Raw genomic sequence first — 21740 nt, forward strand, 5'->3', positions numbered from 1 at the left:
ACTATGGTTACTATTAAGATATCAATATAGTAGGGGCACCTGGGTGGCTCAGCCGTTAAGCATCTGCCTTCGGCTCAGGTCATGATCTCAGGGTCCTGGGATCGAGCCCCGCATCGGGCTCCCTGTTCTGCGGGAAGCCTGCTTCTCCCTCTCCCACTCCCCCTGCTTGTGTTCCCTCTCTCTCTGTGTCTCTCTCTGTCAAATAAATAAAATCTTTAAAAAAAAGGACATCAATATAATAAATTTGACAGTTGACCTATGAGCCTATCCAACATAGCAAATAATTGTTTATTGCCTATTAGTTAAGAGCAGGAGCTCTGGAGTCAGACTTCCGGGGTCTAGATACGGGTGCCACAATATTACCAGCCGTGTGACTGTAGGAGGTGGCTTTACCTCTCTGTTTCTGTCTCCTCATCTGTAAATTGGGAATAACGATAGTAAGACATATCTCCTGGAATGGTTATAAAACTTAAGAAGAGTGGGCATAAAGTTCTTGGAACAGTGCCTGGCACATAGTAGGTATGCAATAAGTGTTAGCTGTTACTGTTCTAAAGCAGTTAATGTTGAAAGTACTAAGAGGGCCTTATTTTAACTTCATCTCAGACTTTGGGAACACTCTTATGGTAGTTTTACAATTTTATCTTTGGCTCTCAACTTACAGAATACTGGGCACAGAACTATAGAACCGTAGAGAAGAGGAAGATTGCTAATTTCAACAAACGTAGTATCAATTTTCAGGCAGAAAAATTCTCTTACCTAATAAATCTGCACTTATTTCCCCCCGTAGAATTTTGCAGTGTTGTAAATCTCTCACAGACATACGTGGAGAGGTGATCTGGTTTATATAGCTTATTATGAGAAACAGAAAATTACCACAGTGGCCATGGAATGGAATAATCTGCCCCATTTTGAGTCTACTGTCCTCCCCTTAAGCTACACAGAAGCACCCCTTGCTGGAGAGGAAAGTCCTGGGTTGAACCTGGTGTGCGGCTCGTTAGCCTTGTGACATCAAGCAAGTTCAAGTTCCAGTATAAACTCCTCCCCCCAATATCCTCACTTGTAAAATGAAATAATTACCCACTTGCAAAAACTGTTGCAGAGAAATGGTAAATGTGGTGATATGTGTGGACTGAAAAAAAAAAGAGCACACTTACTAGTTAAGGGGACAAACTTAAACCTTGTGGACTGGCGTCAGTCAACGAAGATGATCAACTGTGATCTGAAGGTGGAGGAGATAATATTTCAATGTGTGAGCTCCTCTTGCTGGAGTGGGCGAACATCTGGTCTCTGGGGAGACTCCTATATAGGACCCTGAGTAGCACAGGAAGGGCCATGGTCGCAATGACCGACATCCTCACTGAGGCTGGGTTCGAGCAGAGAACGCTCAAACAGTGATGACCAGAGAAGAGAAAGAGAGGAGAACATGAAAATTCCCACGTAGAGACCACTACTTATTTGACAATTTTCCAGTTATATTAACATTTCTTTTTCTCTGGCATCATATGGCAGAGAGTATAAAGAGTCCAAAGCTGGTGGAATGTATTAAAACAAAAAATAATGTCACGGGGCCCTTCTGTTCCAAATAATAAGCCCTTTGAGAAGGTAGGCGTGGCCTCTGAATAACTTTTGGACCTGGGTCTCTACTTTCTCAGTATCTTCTAGATTCTTTGTTCTACTTACTCTTTCAGCAAGCACTTGAGGTTCTGCTTTGTGAGGACCCTAAGATCCTATGTATCTTGCATCTAATAAATTTAGACATTTGGATGTTTGAATATAGTGCTAAACAGAATGGACACACACACACACACACACACACACACACACACACCCCACTGTCACCACCACCACCACCAATAGCCTAATCCTTCAAATAGGGACTGTGACCACCTACTAATAACTATTCTTACATCTCCTTTGATTTGGTAGGGATAAATTCCTTAAATGATAAATTCTTCTTTCTTTACATGTGCTTTTTTTCAGTGCTGCCTGTTGGGTATGGTATTCAGATATACAATGTGATTATTATTCTCTGGGGCCTTAAAATATGCCTACCTTTTGATGGGGCTGATTGTAGCTCATACCCTCAAATAGAGCATTTAAAAGAATCATACTGTTTCATTCAACTTGTAACAGTTAACTGTGAGAAGTGAAACTTTGAGCCCATCCACATATAAAAGTCCCCTCCAACGGAAACTTGATGTGTTTACGCAATCAAAGTTAACAGCAGGAAGAAGCCAACTTTGGCTGCAGAGACACCACCATTGTGAATATTAGATATCAGATGTTGAAATGTTGCTCCCAATTTTATTGTTTTATGTTGTGTAATGACATGTTCCGTGCATATGTTACGAGGATCATTCGGTGTGCTCATAAAGGTATTCAGTAGTGTGCATGCACATCCTTGCACCATATAAGAAATTGGACACTGACCTGCTAAAATGGTATTTCTGGAGTTCAGCTATCTTACCCATACTTTGAGGCATATTCCTACTGTGTTTTCTGGTTAGGTTTGGTTTGCTGCCGATGATACGGCGTCAGCTTGAGAATACTTTATAATAAAACCTTGAATTTTATAGTTACTTTCTCTCAAATGAAGGCACCCACGTTTGATCTCATCCTCCAAATATTTTTGCTGAATGTACACAGGGACAAAGAGCAGGCCCATTTTAGTTCACGGGGGACTCTAGTTAAGCGGAGTCAGGAACTGTCTATCCGAAGGATGATTCAGCAGGAGCATGGGCCAGTGTGAACACTGAGTCCCCTCATGTGGCAACAAATAGTGACCTTGTTGGGTTGTTCTTACCATGACTTCAGACCGCTCCGTGCATCAGTAGCCGGGGTGGTAATCCGAGGAGCATTCTGAAATACGGTTGCCGCCAGAATTTGCTGCCTTTTACACAGCTATATTTACAAAATGTTACCTGTTAAGATGCATTTTCCCTTTTAAGCTTAAGTCGGTGAGCACAGCTCAGAAAAACAGCTGGCAAAGCATAAACTTTATCCACTTTGTGCCTGACCATAATCTTCTCCAGAAGATGATCCAATGAGGGAGAAATATGATCAGGAAAGGAATTTTGGAGGCTTTCTTCAGTAATTCATTTACCTTTAACATGACTACAGAAAAGGGATCCTTCTACTTTAGAGGACTGATTGATGATATTCGTGTGGCTTTCATTAACAAACAACCAATTTTCACCGCGTGATCTGCACGTGTGTGATGTCAGGCTTTTAAGAGGTTGTGCGGAGGGGAAGGTTTCTCTGGGATCGCAGCTGCAAGCTCACTGGTGTTTGATAATATTTTGCAGGTTTCCTGTTTAATTTGTTCAGTGTGGTGAAGCTCTTCAGATGAACTAGTCCAACATGGGGAGTTATGATAGGAGCTAGCTCTGCATTGTCAGATCCTTCACAGATGAGAAACAACAACTTATCTAGTGTCACACGCTGTCAGCATATCTTGGTTCCATACACATGCTGAAATTTGTTTCCTGTTCTTAACAATACAGTACAATATTCGAAGTAGCCGCACTGAATAGATTTTTAAAACACGTGCACGGTAGGCGATTAAAACAGGAGGATCGCTTTGATGAATATAGTTCTTTTTACACATTTATTTCACCTGGAGCACATTTATTCACACATCAAATCATTGGAATAAATGAACATATTGCCTTAAGTTTTTGTGTGGTCAGAACGTAAAATAAAGATTTGGGGATTACTGCCACAATTTGTTTTCTGTGCTGTGTGACATTATCAAATAAGAAACACAGAAGTTTAGGGGCGCACGGGTGGCTCAGTGGGTTAAGCGTCTGACTCTTGGTTTCGACTCAGGTAATGAGCTCAGGGTCGTGGGATCAAGTCCCGCGTGGGTCTCTGCGCTCAGCGGGGAGGCTGCTTGGGATTCTCTCTCCCTTTCCTGCCCCTCCCCGTCCCCATCTCTAAATAAATAAATAAAGTCTTAAGGGGAAAAAAAAACCCATAGAAGTGCAAAAATAGACTTTTTAAATGTACCTAGTATACCGGCTTGTACTGAGTTAGAGTCAGAAGAGTGTTTGTGATCTTGTAAAAGTCTTTAAAACACTTCAAGCCAATAAAAAAGAAATGCCTGTAAAGCATGTGGCATTGCTCTGAGGGTTTTGGAGTTTCTGTTTTTTAGAGGCTGCTCTTTTTTGCACTTTACTGTCTGTCTCTGTTGATACATTTCTAAGGGTGTAGATAACATTCATATTAATGTCAAGCAAGTTCGAAATCGATTTTGGCAAAGACTGCCTACAACTTGCTCTATCATTACATTGTTTCAGGGTGTGGAACTATCTCCTCTCCAGAAACATACCGAAAGTGAAATTGTGGATGGTGGCAGACCAGATACAGTTAAATCACGTCCTAGATTCTCAGAACACTTACTGCATTCAAAGCATTAACTTAGCAACATTGCCTTAAAGCAATTTTTTTAAAAGATTTTATTTATTCATTTGAGAGAGAGAGAGCACAAGTAGGGAGAGGGGCAGAGGGAGAAGGAGAAGCAGGCTCCCTGCTGACGTGGGACTGGATCCCAGGACACTGGGATCATGACCTGAGCCTAAGGTAGATGCTTAACTGTCTGAGCCACCCAGGGACCTCATGCCTTAAAGCAATTTTTAAAATAATAGACCATTTACTCTTAGCTAGAGACTAAAGGGCAAATAAAAATTTTTTTTGCAGTTTTAAAATCTAAGTACTTAGTTAAAAGACATTGCTCCCCCCCCCCCACCGCCAGTTTAGGAATGACCCCTGGCCTTATGAAGTTATATCTGAGTATTAGAAAGTACTCAGTGGAGTAGATATTTGTTAATGAAATAAATGAGATTATTTCATGTGAGCAAACCATTGACTAGGAAACATACATAGTAAAATGTTTTCCATGAAAATATAGTTATTATTTTATAATCTAATAAAATAAAATTTCTTCAACTATCTCATTAGGGATAGATGAGAAAAACTGCACAAATCACAGGTGCTCAATATTAATATGTTTGCATTTTTGTGGAGCATCTGAAATATCCAGGGCTCTTCCATTAGTGTGGTTATGTGAAGAGACAGAGAAGAATTGAGGTTGTTGCCAAGTCTCCAGGATACTTGAATCTGGTCTCCACCAAGAATGAGTGAAGAAGTTTGTATGGTACTTCTGTGGAAGGTTCCACTGATTGACAAAGAATATCATGGATCAAGGACACAGTTGTGTGGCTCTGTTGGCGGTGTACATATTTGTTTCTCCATTTATGGTCTGGAGGATTTTAAGTTAACTCCTTGAAAGAGGTTTTCTCTGAAAAGTGGGGTATCCTCACGTCGTAGATGGTTAACCCTGAAGGATACAGCAGGGACGTTTTTCCAAGGGAACTTTAAGGGTTGCAAAGTTAGAGCAGCTGGGAACTTCTGCACTTCTGATGGACTTGGAACTGTGTGCAAGAGGGAGGAACTCAGGCTTGTCAATAAAGATATACCAGAAGCCCAAACATGAAGAAATGTTTTTACACAGAGTCAGCTTCAGGAGTGGATGCTCTAAGAATAGACCTTATATCTGAAGGTTTCTGCAGAGCTACATTACAGATCATCTCTTAAAGACAAGAGAGGTGCATATGAAATGCCAGAGAAAAGAATAAACATTGACATGCTAGATGAGTGATTGTTTTCCTCCCGCCAAAGGACCTTGGAGGATTGGAGCCCCAAAGTCATGGATATGAGGTTGAACCATATGAGGATTTCAGTGCCCTCCTACTCACAGAATTTACATGGAAGCTATAGTTTGAGGAGATACATTTGTAAATTAAAACTCAAATATTCCCAAGAATCCCCTGCGTGACTGCAAACTTAACCAAGATTTTAAAACTTAATGAAATCCCGAGCCTTTTGTTGAACCTGCAGCAAGAGCAGAGGAAAAGGCAAGAACACAGAAAGAAACCAAGATTCTTTTTTTCTTTCTCTGTGTGTGTGTTTATGTGCATATGTAGGCATGTGTTCCCTTATTTGCTTGAATTGTTTGAAATTTAATTGTAAGACACCGTGACATTTCACCCCGTATACCGCAGCAGATACCACCGAAGCATAAGGACCTTCTGCGTAACCGCAATTGCCTTGACCACACTTGAGAAATTTCATGTTGATACGATACCTTGACTCAGATTTCCCCACGAGTCCCTGTAATATCTTTCAGAGAGTTTTCTGTGATGCAGGATTCAGTGATAGCTGCACATTGCATGCATTTGTCGGGTCTTTTAATCTCCTTTCATCTCCATCAGTTCTCACAGTTGGTCTCCTGTGATCATTCATGACATCAGCACTTCTGAAGTTTAGACCAGTTGTTTTGCAGGATATCCCTTCATTTGAATTTGTCTGATTGTTTTCTCACATTTGAAATCCAGATTCTAAATAAATAAATCACAGATAGATAAAGATATAGGAGGGGAAGGAGAAGTGGGAGAGAGAAAGGGAATGAGAGAAAAGGAAAAAGATGCAAATGATTTGATGAAAAATTGTTTATTCACACCAAAGAATACAAAGTCTAGCAGATTTCTCTTGAGACAGTATTGATAAGCAATAGTGTGGAGTGGGGGGTGAGGGGGATATGGTGCTCATTGAGAGTTAAGGATTTCTGAAATACTGCGGTGAAAACATTTTGCTTCGAGGCAAGGGAATAAACCTTGAGAGTTTGGGTCATGTGCCAAGTTAAATGTAAAACTACATGAAAACAAAAAAAATCAAACTAGTTCTTTTAGTTTACCCGTGAAATAACGAGGCAGTTTATTTTTCTTAATACACGTAAGCCAGTTTCTTTGGTGCCTTTTAGCTCCAGCAAATTTGTTTCTTTAAAACCCTTCACTGGACTGAACAAAATCGACGATGATCTTAACAAATTCATGAGACTGTACAGACACTATTCCAGATAGAAGAGAATTTAGTCTCTTTTTAATAAACCTCTAAAACAGAGATTCATGAACCCCAGCCTAAAAAGAAGACTCCTATAAAATCTGTTCAGAAGTAAATCTTATTTTCAAGCTGTCAGAAAACAAGAACCAGACAAAATCATCAGGTATCAAAGGCGAAGAACAGCTGAAATGAGTTTTCTACTTTGCCACTGGGTCTCCGCCTCAAATGCCTGCTTAGAGAAGCAGGCATCTCATCTCCTAGCCCCCAAATAAATAAAAAGGGGACGTGTAATTTTAGGAGCACTGCTAAGAAATCACAGCGTTCAAATGGTTTTTGCTATAATTTATAGGAGCCTTCCTATGCTTATTCCTGACATTTTTTTGATTTACTTGGTAAGGGTAGAATTGTAGAAAAACAAACAGATCCTGAGTAGGAAAGGCACTTCATTTCCTGTTCGTGTCTAACATGGCTCTGATTGCTGTCCTTGGAGTCCTGGTCACCAAACCCAGTGAATAATTACGCCCTGGATCAGGGAGGGGGCAGTCTTATTTGCCGTGGGTTTGTTTTCTGGGATTTTCTGTTAATACCTGGACGGGAAGCAGAAGTGGACTTTGTAGCTGGCTTCTCTAAGACTCGGTGGAAACAGAGTTGTTGAGAGCTCAAGTTCTGTGATGTTGATTATTAAGTGAACTGTTGTCTGTAGAGGAAAGTCCATTCATTATGCTTTTATTTTTTTTCTAAATCTTTTATTATGACAAAACCAGGCATATTATATTGAATCATATAACCAAACACCGTGTGTACCTGTTGCTTGACTTCTGCAGTGATCAACTAACTTCTTGGGAAATTTGTTTCATTTTCATGCCTATCCATTCCCCTCCACCATTTTATTTTGAAGCAAATCTCAGGTATTATAACATTTAATCCATAAATATTTAAGTAGAGAATAGATACTCTTTTAAGCAGTCTTGTTTAAAATAAGAATGGTATATAGGTATTTAATGTATTCTGCAGGTTAATGCACAACTTAAGTACTTCCAGTCTCTGTTGAGAAGATATAGAAGAGCTAAATCCAGTCAAACTGGCAATATGACATGAGCATAGTAGTCATCTGGAATGGTCATTGATTCTCTGTAGGACAGCAGCTGTAGATCCAATAAAAAAGTGATGTCACCAAAGAATTTATGTCTTGAAGAAAGGAACATTGTTAAGAGTGATGAATTCTCTTTGTTCTTTGGGCCACCTCTGGTGATAGCATAGTCTAACTCTGACCCTCCAGAAACATAACCATGGACAAGTCAGTCACTTACCCATCTCTGAAATTAAACTTCCCCATTTAAAACATGGGTATGATGCCTGCTGTACCTATTTACAGAACTACAACGAAGATAATTTGTGATCTGAGATGTGAACCTGCTTTAAAAATAATGGCAGGGCACCTGGGCGGCTCAGTCGTTAAGCATCTGCCTTCGGCTCGGGTCATGATCCCAGGGTCCTGGGATCGCGCCCCGTGTTGGGCTCCCTGCTCCGCGGGAAGCCTGCTTCTCCCTCTCCCACTCCCACTCCCCCGGCTTGTGTTCCCTCTCTTGCTGTGTCTCTCTCTCTGTCAAATCAATAAAATCTTAAAAAAAAAAAGTGGCCTGTATATTGTACACCCGAAACTAATAGAACATTATATGTTAACTCTACTGGAATTAAAACCAACAATAATGATGATGATGGCCTGGTTGCACATTCTCCTTTAGCATAGGTTTTTTGTGCTTTTGAAATGACCAATGTCCAGGATTTTTAATGCCATCAGAAAGTAAAGATTGAGGAAGTAACCATCTAGAATATTTTATAATCTAGGTTCTCCCCCCCTCCCACTCCCCCAAGTATATTTTATTCGGGCATTTTATCTCCAAGGTGAGATCCATGTTGGCAGACTCATTTTCTCTCTCTCTCTCTCAGATAGTAAAACATTTGGGAATGGTGTCTTGATCAAGCTCACCTAAAATTAATATATTTCTCTTTGAAAGATGATCCGAATTTTTTTCCTTCTCTTTCCTTTTTTAGCTTTGCCTCCCCGATTGAAAGAGATGAGAAGCCAGGAGTCTGCCGCAGGCTCTAAACTAGTGCTTCGATGTGAGACCAGCTCCGAATACTCCTCTCTCAAATTCAAATGGTTCAAGAATGGGAATGAATTAAACCGCAAGAACAAGCCACAAAACATCAAGATACAAAAAAAGCCAGGGTAAGTGTAATGCATCTAATAGCAGAGGCAGTGTCTAGCCATAGAATGATAGAAAATATAAAAATGATTTACAGCCCCCAAATGTGAATTCATTTATCAAAAAGCTATGATCTAGCTTTGATCTATGGTATAGACCTAGATATGATCTATAATAAGTGAAAACGTTGTTCGTTATATGATGACCAGAAATTGTCTTATTATATAGGGAAGAGTTGGAAGTTTCTGATTCTTGCAGCTTCTGGATGAGGAAAGAAAAGAGTGGATGGGGAGAGAACTGGAGATGTGGAGGGAGAAGCTTTGGTGATGATAACTGCTGTAATTGTAATATGTTACATTTAAAATTGGATTTCTTTAAAATAAGACAAATGCTGTTGAGAGTACCAGTGCCTTCCACAATCAACATCCCAACTTAACGAAGCCCAGGAAATGCCCAGGTTTATGGGAAGAGAATGCAGTCGCTTGAATTTGAACTATTTTCAAGTAAGAGGCTAATACATCCAGCGATACCCAATAAGATTTTTTTAACTGGCAAGTCTGTGAAACTACATCACCACTGTAGCACATTAAAACATCAGGTGATCTTGGCTCTCAAGAATCTTAAATCCTCCTGTCTTCCTCGAGGAGGGCCATGATTGGAAGGGCTCCAGGTGATTCCTGTAACATCTTGGAGGGGTGTCTACACCTACTCTAAAATGAGGCTCCTTTATTATTCCCATCCTCTTCATTTTTATGTATTTCCTCACTTAAGAAATCCTCTTCTATTATCATACTACATTTTGAAGTTAGGGAAGAGAAAAGTATGTGAGAGTTTTGCTTGTCAATAATCCTTTCATCGATGTGACATGGATAATAGTACTTCCAGGCTCAGAGATTACATTTTCTTTCCTCACACGAAGAGGATTCCAGTGAAATCCCAGGGATGATAGCAGAAGCAACAACAAAAGAATCTCCTCCTGTATTTTGATCTTATAGAACACCTACCAGAAAGTTGTCACAAGCTCAGGAGCGCAGAGACAACAAAGTGATTATAATGGAAATTTAACTTAATCTTCCCATCGTGTTTAATTGCTGTAATAACCATAATTACTGAATTTTTCCCCTAGTTTCCGTGGGGAAAGTTTTATTAACTACGCTGCTTGTTCTTGTTACCGATTGTGTCGGCAAGATCTTTTGACTTGGAAGTACTATAATAAGATGTGGAGAGAAAAAGAGTGGATACTACTTTTGCAGCAGGTGGTTGGTTCTTCAAAGATACAAAAAATAACACTGTAAATTGACATTTTTTTTTCTACAGAATCTTATTTATTTATTATAACATTCCCCTAGGTAGTAAGGGAAGTTGAACTATACATGGGGCCTAATTTTGCATATTAAGAAATTAAAATTCAAAAAAGTGTTCTGTCTTGCCTTGAATCACACAACTAGTAAGTAACGAAGCTGGAACACAAATCTGTTCCTTGGGTTCCTTAACACCTTATTCCTTCTTTTAAAAATGGCAAGCATACATGTTTAATAACGTTTGCATATGGGGAGGGGAGGAGGTAGAGTGAGTGAACTGAAAAAAAGAACTGTGATGCTTATAGAGGAGTTTAACAAGAAAAAAATACTTTTAGATACTGGATTGAATAGAGTTTGGTGTCTGTTTTGTTTTTCATCAATTAGACACATTAGTAAGGAACTAAGTTATCTTCACACGCAGGAGAATGTCTCATTTCTTTCCACACGGCTGTCAAATGATATCAGTAATATTTAAGTGCCCACAGAAGGCTTTAGGCTGCGAGTGTGGGGAAATGGGAGAAGCATGGGTGTTATCTCTGCCCCCAGGGGGTCATAGATTGTATAGGGATTCTCTAGTTCAGCCTTATCTGAAACATAGTTGTTCCAGAGGCCATGTGCTAGAGCCCTCTTAGGGCTGGGGGGGACTTCAGGATTTTCAAGCGGCCCATCCATTTGTAAATAATGACCTTTTAGAAAGTTATTTTTTATGTTAAGGTAAATTCTCCTTTAAGTCAAGATTTAATCAGGGAGCCAAGTGCTAAATTGTAGGTTACTGATTCTAAGTGCCGTGAGGTTGGGAAGAGGGAGAGACTCACAGAGCTCCCTGAGTAGCCATGGGGAGATGGATTTGAGTCTGCTAAAGGGGGAAAATCCCCTCTGCCTGGCTGGGTGGGGTGGGCCAGGCCATGAGAGAGAAAAGAGCAGAATTAGAGTCAGTAACAAGTTCTGTTTATAGGACAGTAAAGAGGCCGGTGGGTGAATAGGTGGGGAATTCTGCCCTTTATGGGACAAGCTGCTGTGTGTCAGACCCTGGGCTAGATGCTGGGTACAGAGAGGTGAGTGGTCTAGAGGGGAGAGAGATGGTGAAGTTAGAATACTCAGTCTTAAGGGCTACGGTAGTGGTAGTCCCGGGATGCCATAGCAAGAAGCTAGCACAGATGGGGAGGGGACCCGATCAGGGACCGAGGAGCCTGCCAAGAAAGGAGGGAGGGAGAAGAGGTTTATCTAGGCTGAAGGAACAGAACAGAGCATCTTCAGACTGGGATTATTCAGTCTGGGAATGCCTGGGGAGAAACAAATGAAGGTGGATAGGTAAGGAGAAGATGGTTTTGAAAACAGTTCCTATATGCCTAAAGAGGTAATTTGTTACATGGCTTGGATGACATATAAAAGTATCATTAGTGTTCAGAAAAACATTTTCATGTTGGCTTCATAGGTCCAGACAGCTAAGAGCACTGTCTACATATTAATAAAACCCCATTATACCAGAAAGGCCAATATTCAGCCGTCACTTCTTTTAAACAGTAGCCTTGCTGGAAAGAATTAAATGGGAACAAAAAGATGTTTTTATGCAGCTTATGTGGCTATAAATTACTCTTGGCAAAACATTTTAACATATTTGATCTTCCAAAAATAAGACACTTTATGTAAAGTGGGCCATTAGTGTTGTCATCTTTTTTTTAAGGTTAAAGGACCAAACCTTTAAATTTAATTAACATTTGCAAGGTGCCCCTATTATTTCAACTTGTCCTATAGATATAAGAGAATGGATGCTATTATTGTTATACCCATTTAAAAAAAAAAAAAAATGAATGCCCTGAGCATGAAGGAAATCAGTTTCTTGCTGTAGATCTAATGTTGATGAATAGTAAAGCTTGGATTTGAAGCAGGTCTGACTCTATGCCTCCTGTCTTTTCACAGTTACTGGTGATTTTGCTATGTATAGTAAAGTCACAACATAGGGCTGGGGACACATACAGGCATAGGATAATGTCTTTAATAAAAAAAATTCTCATTTTTCAGTTTCATCTGCATATTCATAATTTTCCATTACTAAGATATTCAAACTGTTAATGGTTTGCAGCAGTTACTTGGTTCCTTAAACTTTATCTGAGACTTTGATCAACCAAGCAGAGGTGAATTTCAGTGTGAGGTTTAGGATTTCTTTGGGATTCTCTTTATTTTAAGGAAAATGTTGACTCTTTTCCAATCCTTAGTCTAGGTTTCTTTTTCACGTAGTCTAGATCATTCATGCCCCCAGAATTTCCTTGTCATCCCGTAGTGTTGCAAAGAGACTCCAATCAGCAATTTCTATTACTTTGTAAAGTCTTATCGCCCTTCTACCCTGAACTACATTCTTACATGTTCTTCCTATGACTTTGAATTTTTATCTGAGCCTGTGTTTGTCGTATTTGGCAAAGCAGTGTGTGGAACCAATTTAAAAAAAAATGGAAACTGCCCCAGTGTTATGTGTCTGCTTATCCCTTTGTTCTGCTTCCTCTGCCTGGTGGATCATTTTGAGCAAGAAAACTAGTTAAAGAGCATGGCACGTGACAGATTCATGGCATGTGACAGATTCATATTTGAGGCTGTCAGATTGGCCTCATTTAAATATCAGCTTATGAAAGGCTGACTTTCCATTGTTTGTGTATGGCACACTCCTTTGGATGCCCATAGTTCTGTCTCAGTCTTCATTTCCACTCTCACCTATTTTCATTTTGTTTAAAATTGGATCTAATTGGTCTTGTCAAATTTCTGCAGACATTTTAAAGGGAATTCTTTCTTCTGTTGTCCATTGTTGCTGGTCCTTTGACTCTATTCTAGAAAAAGTTCACACACATTCCCTTCTTGCATCAGCTGAGCAGCTTTTGCAGGTCATTTTAATTTTATATGTAAGGAAAGCTCCAATTCCTTAGGTATAAATGGGAATACTCAGTGCCTATTTCATATGGCTTATGTGAGGCGTTTGGTGCAGTGCCTGGTTCTGTATCGTATGAGAGTTGCTTATGAAACCCTTTCCTTCCTCTTTATCCTTCTTGTTATTGGCAGTTGGACAGTATCTGAAGCTGTGTTGAACACACACACACACACACACACACACACACACACACACACACAGAGTTCATACATGATTCCTTAGAGATTGGAGGAATGGATTTACATAAACCAAAGAGATATTCCCTATATGCATTTAAGTTGTCTTGGCCCATAAACGGCAGTGGAAGAATCAAGCCAAAAAAGACAAAGACAGTCGTTATTGGAACCTTGAATCCATCCTTGAGCACTTAATTCAAAGAATACAGTTTGCCTTTTGATATAAAAAAGAAATTAATATTTAGAACTTTCATCTTTAAATCAGTCTGTATTAATTTATTTTTACATCATATTGTTTTTCTTAATCCACAGGTAATGTGTGCTTATGAAAAAATCTAAATATTGCAGGGATATAAAATGTAATTGTAATGATAGCTAACACTTATTGGGAGCTCATAGGATTCCAAGCATTGTTTTAGACACTTTACATGAGTTAACTCTTTTAATACTTTTAAAAAATGAAAATCCACTGAAACATCAACCCCTCCCAGATTTCTAGATAACTCATCAATTAAAGAGCAAAAAATTCATTTTATGATTGGATGGGAATTCAACACTTTTTCCAAGTTAACTTCCTTCCTGTGGAGAGCAAATGGTATCTTACTGAAGACAGTACAAAACTGTTGTATCCATACTTACTAAAGCCCCAGATCATTGCAGTGTATAATTTTCAAAAAAGGTTTGTTTGTTTCTTCTCTCTTCCTACTTCCCACCCCGTACTCTAGGGCCCACGGATCAGAGGGTCTCATAGTTCAATGTATCACCGGAGTTCACAGGGGTCCCAATGATCATCTGGATCAGTGGTTTTCCCACTGTGTCCCTGGAGAATCTTAAGTTTCCACTGAATTGAAAATGGGCTGCCAACCACCTTGACCTGAACACCTTTGTCTCTTTATGATAGTTTTGAATATGAGGCTCTGACTTAAGCTTTTGTTTTAAAACAGGTTTTGTTTTGTTTTGTTTTCAAAATAGTTGAAACCACTGATCTAATTTAATCTTTTTTCTGCATAGAGATATTCTTGACAGGTGGTTATCCAGACTTGAATCTTTCCAAAGGGAAAGACACCCTCCCCATTTTTGAATGTTCAGAAATTCTTCCTTATCACTCAAAATATGCCTTCTTTTTCCTGTCGGACATAATTCTATCTTCAAGAGCCTCCTCGAATAGTTTTCTTTTCCAGATGACAACCATGAAATATGTTTAAAAAAGCTACTTCTATCTTGTTCTTAGTTGGCCTGCCAGTAGGACCTCTGTTTCTTCAATAGAATCTTCTCTAGTGATAAGATTTATAAGCCCTATTCAATTGTGATCAACCTCTTCTAAAGTCCTCTAGTTATTGATATTTTTCATCAGATGCCCCTTCAAAACATAATTAAATATTCTAGATGTGATCCAGCCTGTGAGCAGTGTATTGAGACTTTTATCCATTTGATTTATGCTGTTTTAATATTAATATGGCCAAGCAGGGCCTAAGTTTCTTTTTTTAGTGTTTCTTTTTTTAGTTTTTTAAAATAGAATCATGTTAAACGCATGGCTAATTGAAATCCTTTTTTCTATATATATTATTGTCCAGGCACGTCTCTCCAAGCTTATACTTCTGCTACTGATTTTTGAACTGGAATGTATTTGTTATGCTTATCTTGATTAAATTGAATCTTGATCTTAGCGCATTGATGTTCAGTCCTAGAATTCCCAAGGGTGTTCTCTACTGAAAGGATACCTTAGCTACATGTGATGCCTGCCTTAGAAGTTCACAGTACATATTTGCATAAAGCCATTAAGAGGTACTTTTGTAAGGAAATCTATTTAACTTTGTTCAATGCAATATTTATTTGAGCATAGAAAATTTTTTTTCTTATTCTTTTAAGCATAAAATTTATTAGCATTACTTGGAGTAATATTCCAGGAAACCATGTGTAGTTCTATTGGGAGAATTTTTATTTTAAAAATTATCCCTTTAAGATTATGTTAACTATAAAGCTGATTACCATCTTTCTTATAGTTTGATCCAGTTCAGTAGTTAAAAAATTAATGGCACAGGGTCAAGAAAAAACTCCTCACATATCATCAGGGACTGTTCCTCAATTTACATAAGTAAGAAAGGAGTGTTATTGGAATTATTATAATCTTGAGGTGTTGTACATTCTTGGGTTGTTGTTGTGATAACCTTAGAATTAAGATTGGGGGCTTAACAAGAAAAGTTATAATTTTCTTATTTTAGGCATTCACTTTTTCTTCTGTGTTGAAAACGAGGAAGAACCTCAACCTGAACTTCTTCATGATTGATCTATCAATTATTGTTAGTGGTTCCATGGTTGTACATGAAAATTCTTCCAGCTAATTATGCTATTTGGGGCTGGACAAGCTTACTGTAGTATTTGCATTGTTTCTGACTGTTCTTCATAGATGTGTGTCATGAAGGAAACTTGGCATAGTTGGACAGATTTGTATAAATAGCTGATAATCCCTTAAGAAAAGTACTAGATTTGAATACTCAAAACCCAGGCTTAAAAGTTAACACAACTTGATGGGGGCTAATGTCCTAATATTGTATTTTGATAATTTTAAAAGTTCTTGTAGTTTATAATTAGATCTTAATATCAGCTTGCCAAGATGCTTGCCCTCAGATTGTTCTATTTTGGTTTATAGAGATAGACTTCAGGGAACCTTTTCTGTGGAGAACTCCTCTGATTAATACATGAATATCCCTGCATAAATGGCCCTTGGCGACCCCCCCACCGCATTACATCTAAGTATTAGATCCACTTTTATCAGTTTTGTTCTGTGCACCATCATTTTCAGGAAATATGAACGGATATGCTATGTGGATGACAAGGATTCCATTGTCAAATAAGTTTGAGAGTAACTAAATAACATATTCCCCTCTTAGAGCGTCAGAATACATTAGCATATTAAAGACTTTGAGAATTCCTGCAGGATTAACAACAACAAAAAGCCTGTTTTTCTTCACCCTAATGTCTTATGAATTTATTTGAGTACAGTACTTTTCTTTTGTTTTCTCAAATTTACTTGTTGACATTGTTCTGAGTCATTAATTTTTCAATCCACATGTTGATTTGAGTGTTGCTGCCTTGGTCTGGACCTCCTCCGACTGTCTCTGCCCTCTTAATAGGGCATCCTCCTTTCCTGCAGCCAACATTTAGGAACATTAGGTCCTGGAGAGAGCTTAAGTAGGAGCATCCAAATATTTTCTTCATTTATTCACACATTCATCCCATAACGTTTGAGGATGCACCAAGGACAAAGCGGTGGCATGTCCTCATAGAACTGTGAGGGTACTAAGAAGTTTAAATTATGGACTCCAAAGTGTATGTCCTGGCTAGAAAAATAAGATGTACTTCAAGAACTGTGAGGATCGTGGGAGAGGTACTCAAGGCTGTCAGAATTTAGACAAAGAAGAGAGGAGTAGCAGCTACATGATTATGAAAGGTTTGATGAAAGAATTGGCACTTGAGGTGGTCCTGAAAAGTCAGCCAATATCTTGAAATATGGGACCCCCCCCATTCTAGGAGAAAGGAGGGGCACAAGCCAAAGCACTATGATGGAAGGCCCTAAGGCTTACATACAGGACTGGGTGGGTGGTCCAGTTCAGTAGACTGGAGGAGAATAGTAGGAATTGATTTTTTATTAGTTAAATTAGAATAACTGATTCAATTTGATTAATAATATTATATAACAAGAAGACCAGAAAATTCACTATAAAACTAAGAAGGTGTAACTTATGGGAGCCTTGCATATAATTTTGAGTTGCTGTCTTTTGTTCCCTGCCTTGTTCTTTTCCTGTTGTCATCCCAAGAGCCCAGGCAGTCAGGACCAGGTGTGAATATACAGGGATGCTTTAAAAAGTCTTTCGTAAACTCAACCAGCCCCAGTGGTTCTATGTTTTTAAATCATGGAGACTGCTTACATTATTGGCTATATGCAACGGTAAAACATAGACAGATGCAAATCACAATGCTGCCCATGTTGAAAGAGTATTGAATATTGCTTTAATATGCAGTTTTATGAAAGTGTGTGCTGTTGTTGTATATTTATTTCAGTGTTAAGAATGATTTGTGTCCCTCTATGTTCCTAGTAATGTGAGAATCTTCTTAAAGATGAATTCCCTTTCTTTTGTAAATCCTTTTCATTCAAAATTAACATAAATCCTGATGTTACTTTACTGAGAACAATGCAGAGCATTTTAATCTATTCTAGCCTTCCTTAAGTGTCTGTCTGTCCTTACCAGATTTGTAAATGATTTTACGCTTTTTAAATCCTTCTAGTGGCTGAAGACATTTAGATATAGAAAGGAAGAAAACTTACTAATTGGTTTGAAAAAAAAATCTGAGGCATAGTGTGTTTAGTGGTGGTGGTAGAGGAATAAAAAGAAAAATTAGAGAAGGCATTCTTTAAATTACTAATCTGGGTGATAAAATTAAGGCCATGTCTATAGTGTCACTTAAATGTGATGTATCTCATCTTTACTATTGGTCAAATCATACTTCTGTGTAGTAGTAAGGCATGTTTTAAGTTGTTATGTGTGGAGTGGAGAGGGGGAGTTTGAGAACCCTGAAACTACAGAGAAATAGATTTTGATGGTCATTGTATTTCTGTGAAATATACTTACACCACTTTGGTCCTGATCTTATAGGAAGTCAGAACTTCGCATTAACAAGGCGTCACTGGCTGATTCTGGAGAATATATGTGCAAAGTGACCAGCAAATTAGGAAATGACAGTGCCTCTGCCAATATCACCATTGTGGATTCAAATGGTAAGAGATACTACATTCCATTTCTCAGGCTGTAGGAGGAGTAATCAAGAGATGTGGTGAGAGTTGTAATAAACTGGTGTGTTAAATCTCATTGTGAACAAATAAAAAACACGGAAGGAAAACCATATACTTCAAGTATCCTATGTGCCTTCCATAAAACACACTTCCAGACGAGTGTGTCTACTCCCTGAGGTGGTATAAATCTGAAACATACATAGATTTTTATTTTTTAAGAATTTCAGTAAGGTCATGAATGGCAGAAACAGGATGGGTTGCTAAAAGAGGGATTAGACTTCCTCTTTAAATTTGTCAGGGAGGGTTGTCAAGTCTTTGGCTCTATCAGTAACAGAGTATGTGTGTGTATATATACATGTGTGTGTATTTATATACAGAATACATTTGTATATGCAGGATATATGTATATTACATACATATGTATGTACATATACATATTATATATGAATATATGTAGTGTGTGTGTGTGTGTGTGTTAACAGGATACAGTCCTGACTCAGTCCTAGAAATTTGAATGTTCTCGTATGTGTTTTTAATACAGCTGGCTCTAGGTTGTAGGAAGTGAGGCCTATCAGTTTTTTTCTTAGGCCTCTTAATTCGAAATTCCGAGAGTCCTCGAGGCAAAGCCCTTCCTACTATATCTGGTCTTGAGCTTCTGCTTTCCTGATGGCGCCAGGGATATTTGTTTAAACTAATGAATGACTTGGAGGTAGAAGGTGTCACTTACCCCCCAGCCACTTCTCTGAGTTACCCAAAGAAGAAGAAGCAAAAGAACCACAGCTGGTGGGTGTGTGCTCGGGATACCCGACTCCTCCACAATTTGATGGAGTCATCTCTAGAAACTGATGATGAGCTAGATAGAGCAGGGAGCGTCTCCATCTCCTGAAATAATAAAATGTGACTTCAGAACCCTGTGATGCGTCTTTTCCCTTTTGCATGATGGCACTTAACTACTGTGTATGCATGCCCTGTCATGTGTTATAAAGCCAAGCCTGAAGACACTGCTACCCTCCCGGCGGGAAAGGGGAAAGAGTGCCCACTGCAGAGGCCTGGTCTCTGAAAGCAGGAGGGTAAACATGCAAGACCAGCAAGGGGAGAGCAAAAGTAACTTCAAGGGTCAACTCCATAGGAGACTGATGGAGTTGTGTCTGTTTACTTATTAGGACAGGGAGAAAGGAGTAAGATAAAAATATGAAACAGGGTTGGGAAAAATCTCAGGTTAATCCCCAGCCTTCTCTGGATTCCCCAGTGAACTGCTCTGTTGCAGGGTAATCAGAGTTCATTACTCTAATTTTAAATGCCTCCCTCTACAGAGGGTAGAGGACAACAGTGAAAAGTAGTTTCCATCACTATTTTTAGGAGCTGCGTTTATAGCTGAAAATGTAAAAGCCATTTAAAATTTATATGAGTAAATGTAGCATCACTTTACTTTTTCATCAGCACAGGTTAAGTAATAAGTATGTTGCTGGTGTTATTTTACCCCATGAGAAATTTTATAGGATGCTAACTTGAAACACAAATTTAAAAACTAATTTCAGTGGCTTATTCTTTTTTTTTTTTTCTGTTGTGCCATGTTCAGTGGCTTGTTCTCAGCCTGTCATTGGCTTGGTTCAATGTGTCTCCCCGTGGTAAATGCTATTGAATTATGATTTTGACACTTGGATTAAATTTGTAGAGCTATGTGTACTATAAATTCCCAGGAAAATACAATTAGAATAAGTGTCATGGTCTCACTGAGTGCTTACAGTACTATTATAATATTCCAGGTTTTCTGATTTACAGGATTAAGCAGTGAATTATTTACTACTATATTATTCCTGGCAAAAGCCCATAGGGTTTATTTTTTATTCATTTTGGGGTGCTGAGGGATAATACGGCTTTTTACATTTCTCTGGTAGGACAGACATCCAGTTCATTTTTCCATATTAATTCATTCAAGAACTGGTCTCGAATTTGAATATTTAGTATTGACCATAGAGAAATGCAAGTTGGGATGTTTTTGATAATCAGTCTTTTTTACCTGACAAGAGTAAAGAGAAGTTCTCGGAAAATTGTAAGGAAGTCATTCTTAAACAACCAACTAAAATTCTTTACAGAATGAGGTCTTACTGGCTTACGTAGAGCATCTGAGGGATACTAAAGAATCTCAGTTACAATGCAAGGTGGTCTTGTTTTTATTTTCTTCTTAGAACCCTAGGAATAGTTCATCCTTATCCAACCTTCTCATTGTATTTCAAAAGAAATGTGAACTTAGCATGTATCTGAAAGCAGACACATTTAGAATCACAAGATATTTAGTAGCAAATGAGGACTTGAACCCAGATTTCTTGAATTCTTGATCCAGTAGAGCTCACTCTGTACCTGACTGTGTGTTGGGATGTTTAAGTAGATTCTTTGGTTTGTGAAGAAAAAAAAAAAAAAAACTGAAGGAAGGGTGTGAGGCATAAGGAGAGAGGGATTCTCTGGGGAAGAGTTGGAACTTCATTATAACTGGGCGTCAAGGAGAAAAATGTAACCCCGGGCATATCTAAAGATTTAAGTAAACGAGAGTTTCTGGATCTTCTCTCTAGTGTCTCTGCCTTTAATGTGCTTCAGATATTTTCTTGTAGCTTTTTTTCTTTCATCGTCTCACCTCTCCTGCTTTCAACGGTGCTTCTTTATAACTACAGACTTTAACCTGTTTATGATCTCACTTGGCCATATTTTTCTTCATGGCTCTTTTTAAGGTATTCTTTCCATTTTAACTCCTATTGTGTGATTGTTTTCTTAGTTCCCAAATCAGATTCCCTATTGCAAGAATCTGATTGGCAGCACTTATGTGCCAGACCATTTCGAAAGACCTAGAGAGCTTAGGAATCATCTGCCTTCTGGTCAGGTGCCCACCATGGGCTCAACCCGGGAGAGTGAAACTGGAAACATGGCCGCCTAGAAACGCCCCTCTCCTCAGAGGCTGTGGGCCGTCTGCTTTTCGTCAGAGCCTGTGGCTTGGCAGCCACCATGAGAGACAAAGCCGATGTGTTCTGCATATTGGGAGACTCTCTTTTCCCCAACACCTCAGGGGCTTAGTTGCGGCACAACCAGAAAGAAAATAATCTTTCTGATCCTTCAGCCTCTTCTACTGCTCTCATTGAATTTGCTATATTCAGATCAATTCTGGTTATCAAAGAAGTCTCAGCTCAGGTCCGGAGCTCTCTGGGACTCAGATACACAAACTTGTGTTGTCACATCCCTGTCTCCTTAGAAATTTGGGCAAACACTGCACAGAAACACTCTTTCAGAGGGAAAAAGAGCACTCTACTGTGGTTATAAACTGCCACATGGCCAAGCCTTCTCTCCCTAAATGTGTATTTATTATTGACTTGGGCTGAGAGAGTGGAATTCTCAAGAATTTCATTTCCTTCTGGGGGTCCTAGAAAAACGTCTTAAAAAATAAGAACATGTTGT

At 38.9% G+C, this 21740-nt stretch overlaps 1 protein-coding gene across 2 annotated transcripts in view; it reads left to right on the forward strand.

Moving 5' to 3' along the window:
* The window catches only part of NRG1 (neuregulin 1), a 1087163-nt gene that overhangs the window by 907000 nt on the left and 158423 nt on the right, over nucleotides 1–21740 (forward strand). For both annotated transcript variants that reach the window (XM_088020943.1, XM_028087581.2), the window contains exons 2-3: nucleotides 8956–9133; nucleotides 18160–18281. In XM_088020943.1, coding sequence (XP_087877069.1) covers nucleotides 8956–9133; nucleotides 18160–18281 — 300 coding nt within the window. The remainder of the gene's footprint in view (nucleotides 1–8955; nucleotides 9134–18159; nucleotides 18282–21740) is intronic.

The sequence above is a fragment of the Eumetopias jubatus genome, unplaced genomic scaffold (assembly GCF_037043125.1).
Source record: "Eumetopias jubatus isolate StellerSeaLion01/CBP00866 unplaced genomic scaffold, mEumJub1_p1.0 scaffold_2, whole genome shotgun sequence".
NCBI lineage: Eukaryota > Metazoa > Chordata > Mammalia > Carnivora > Otariidae > Eumetopias > Eumetopias jubatus.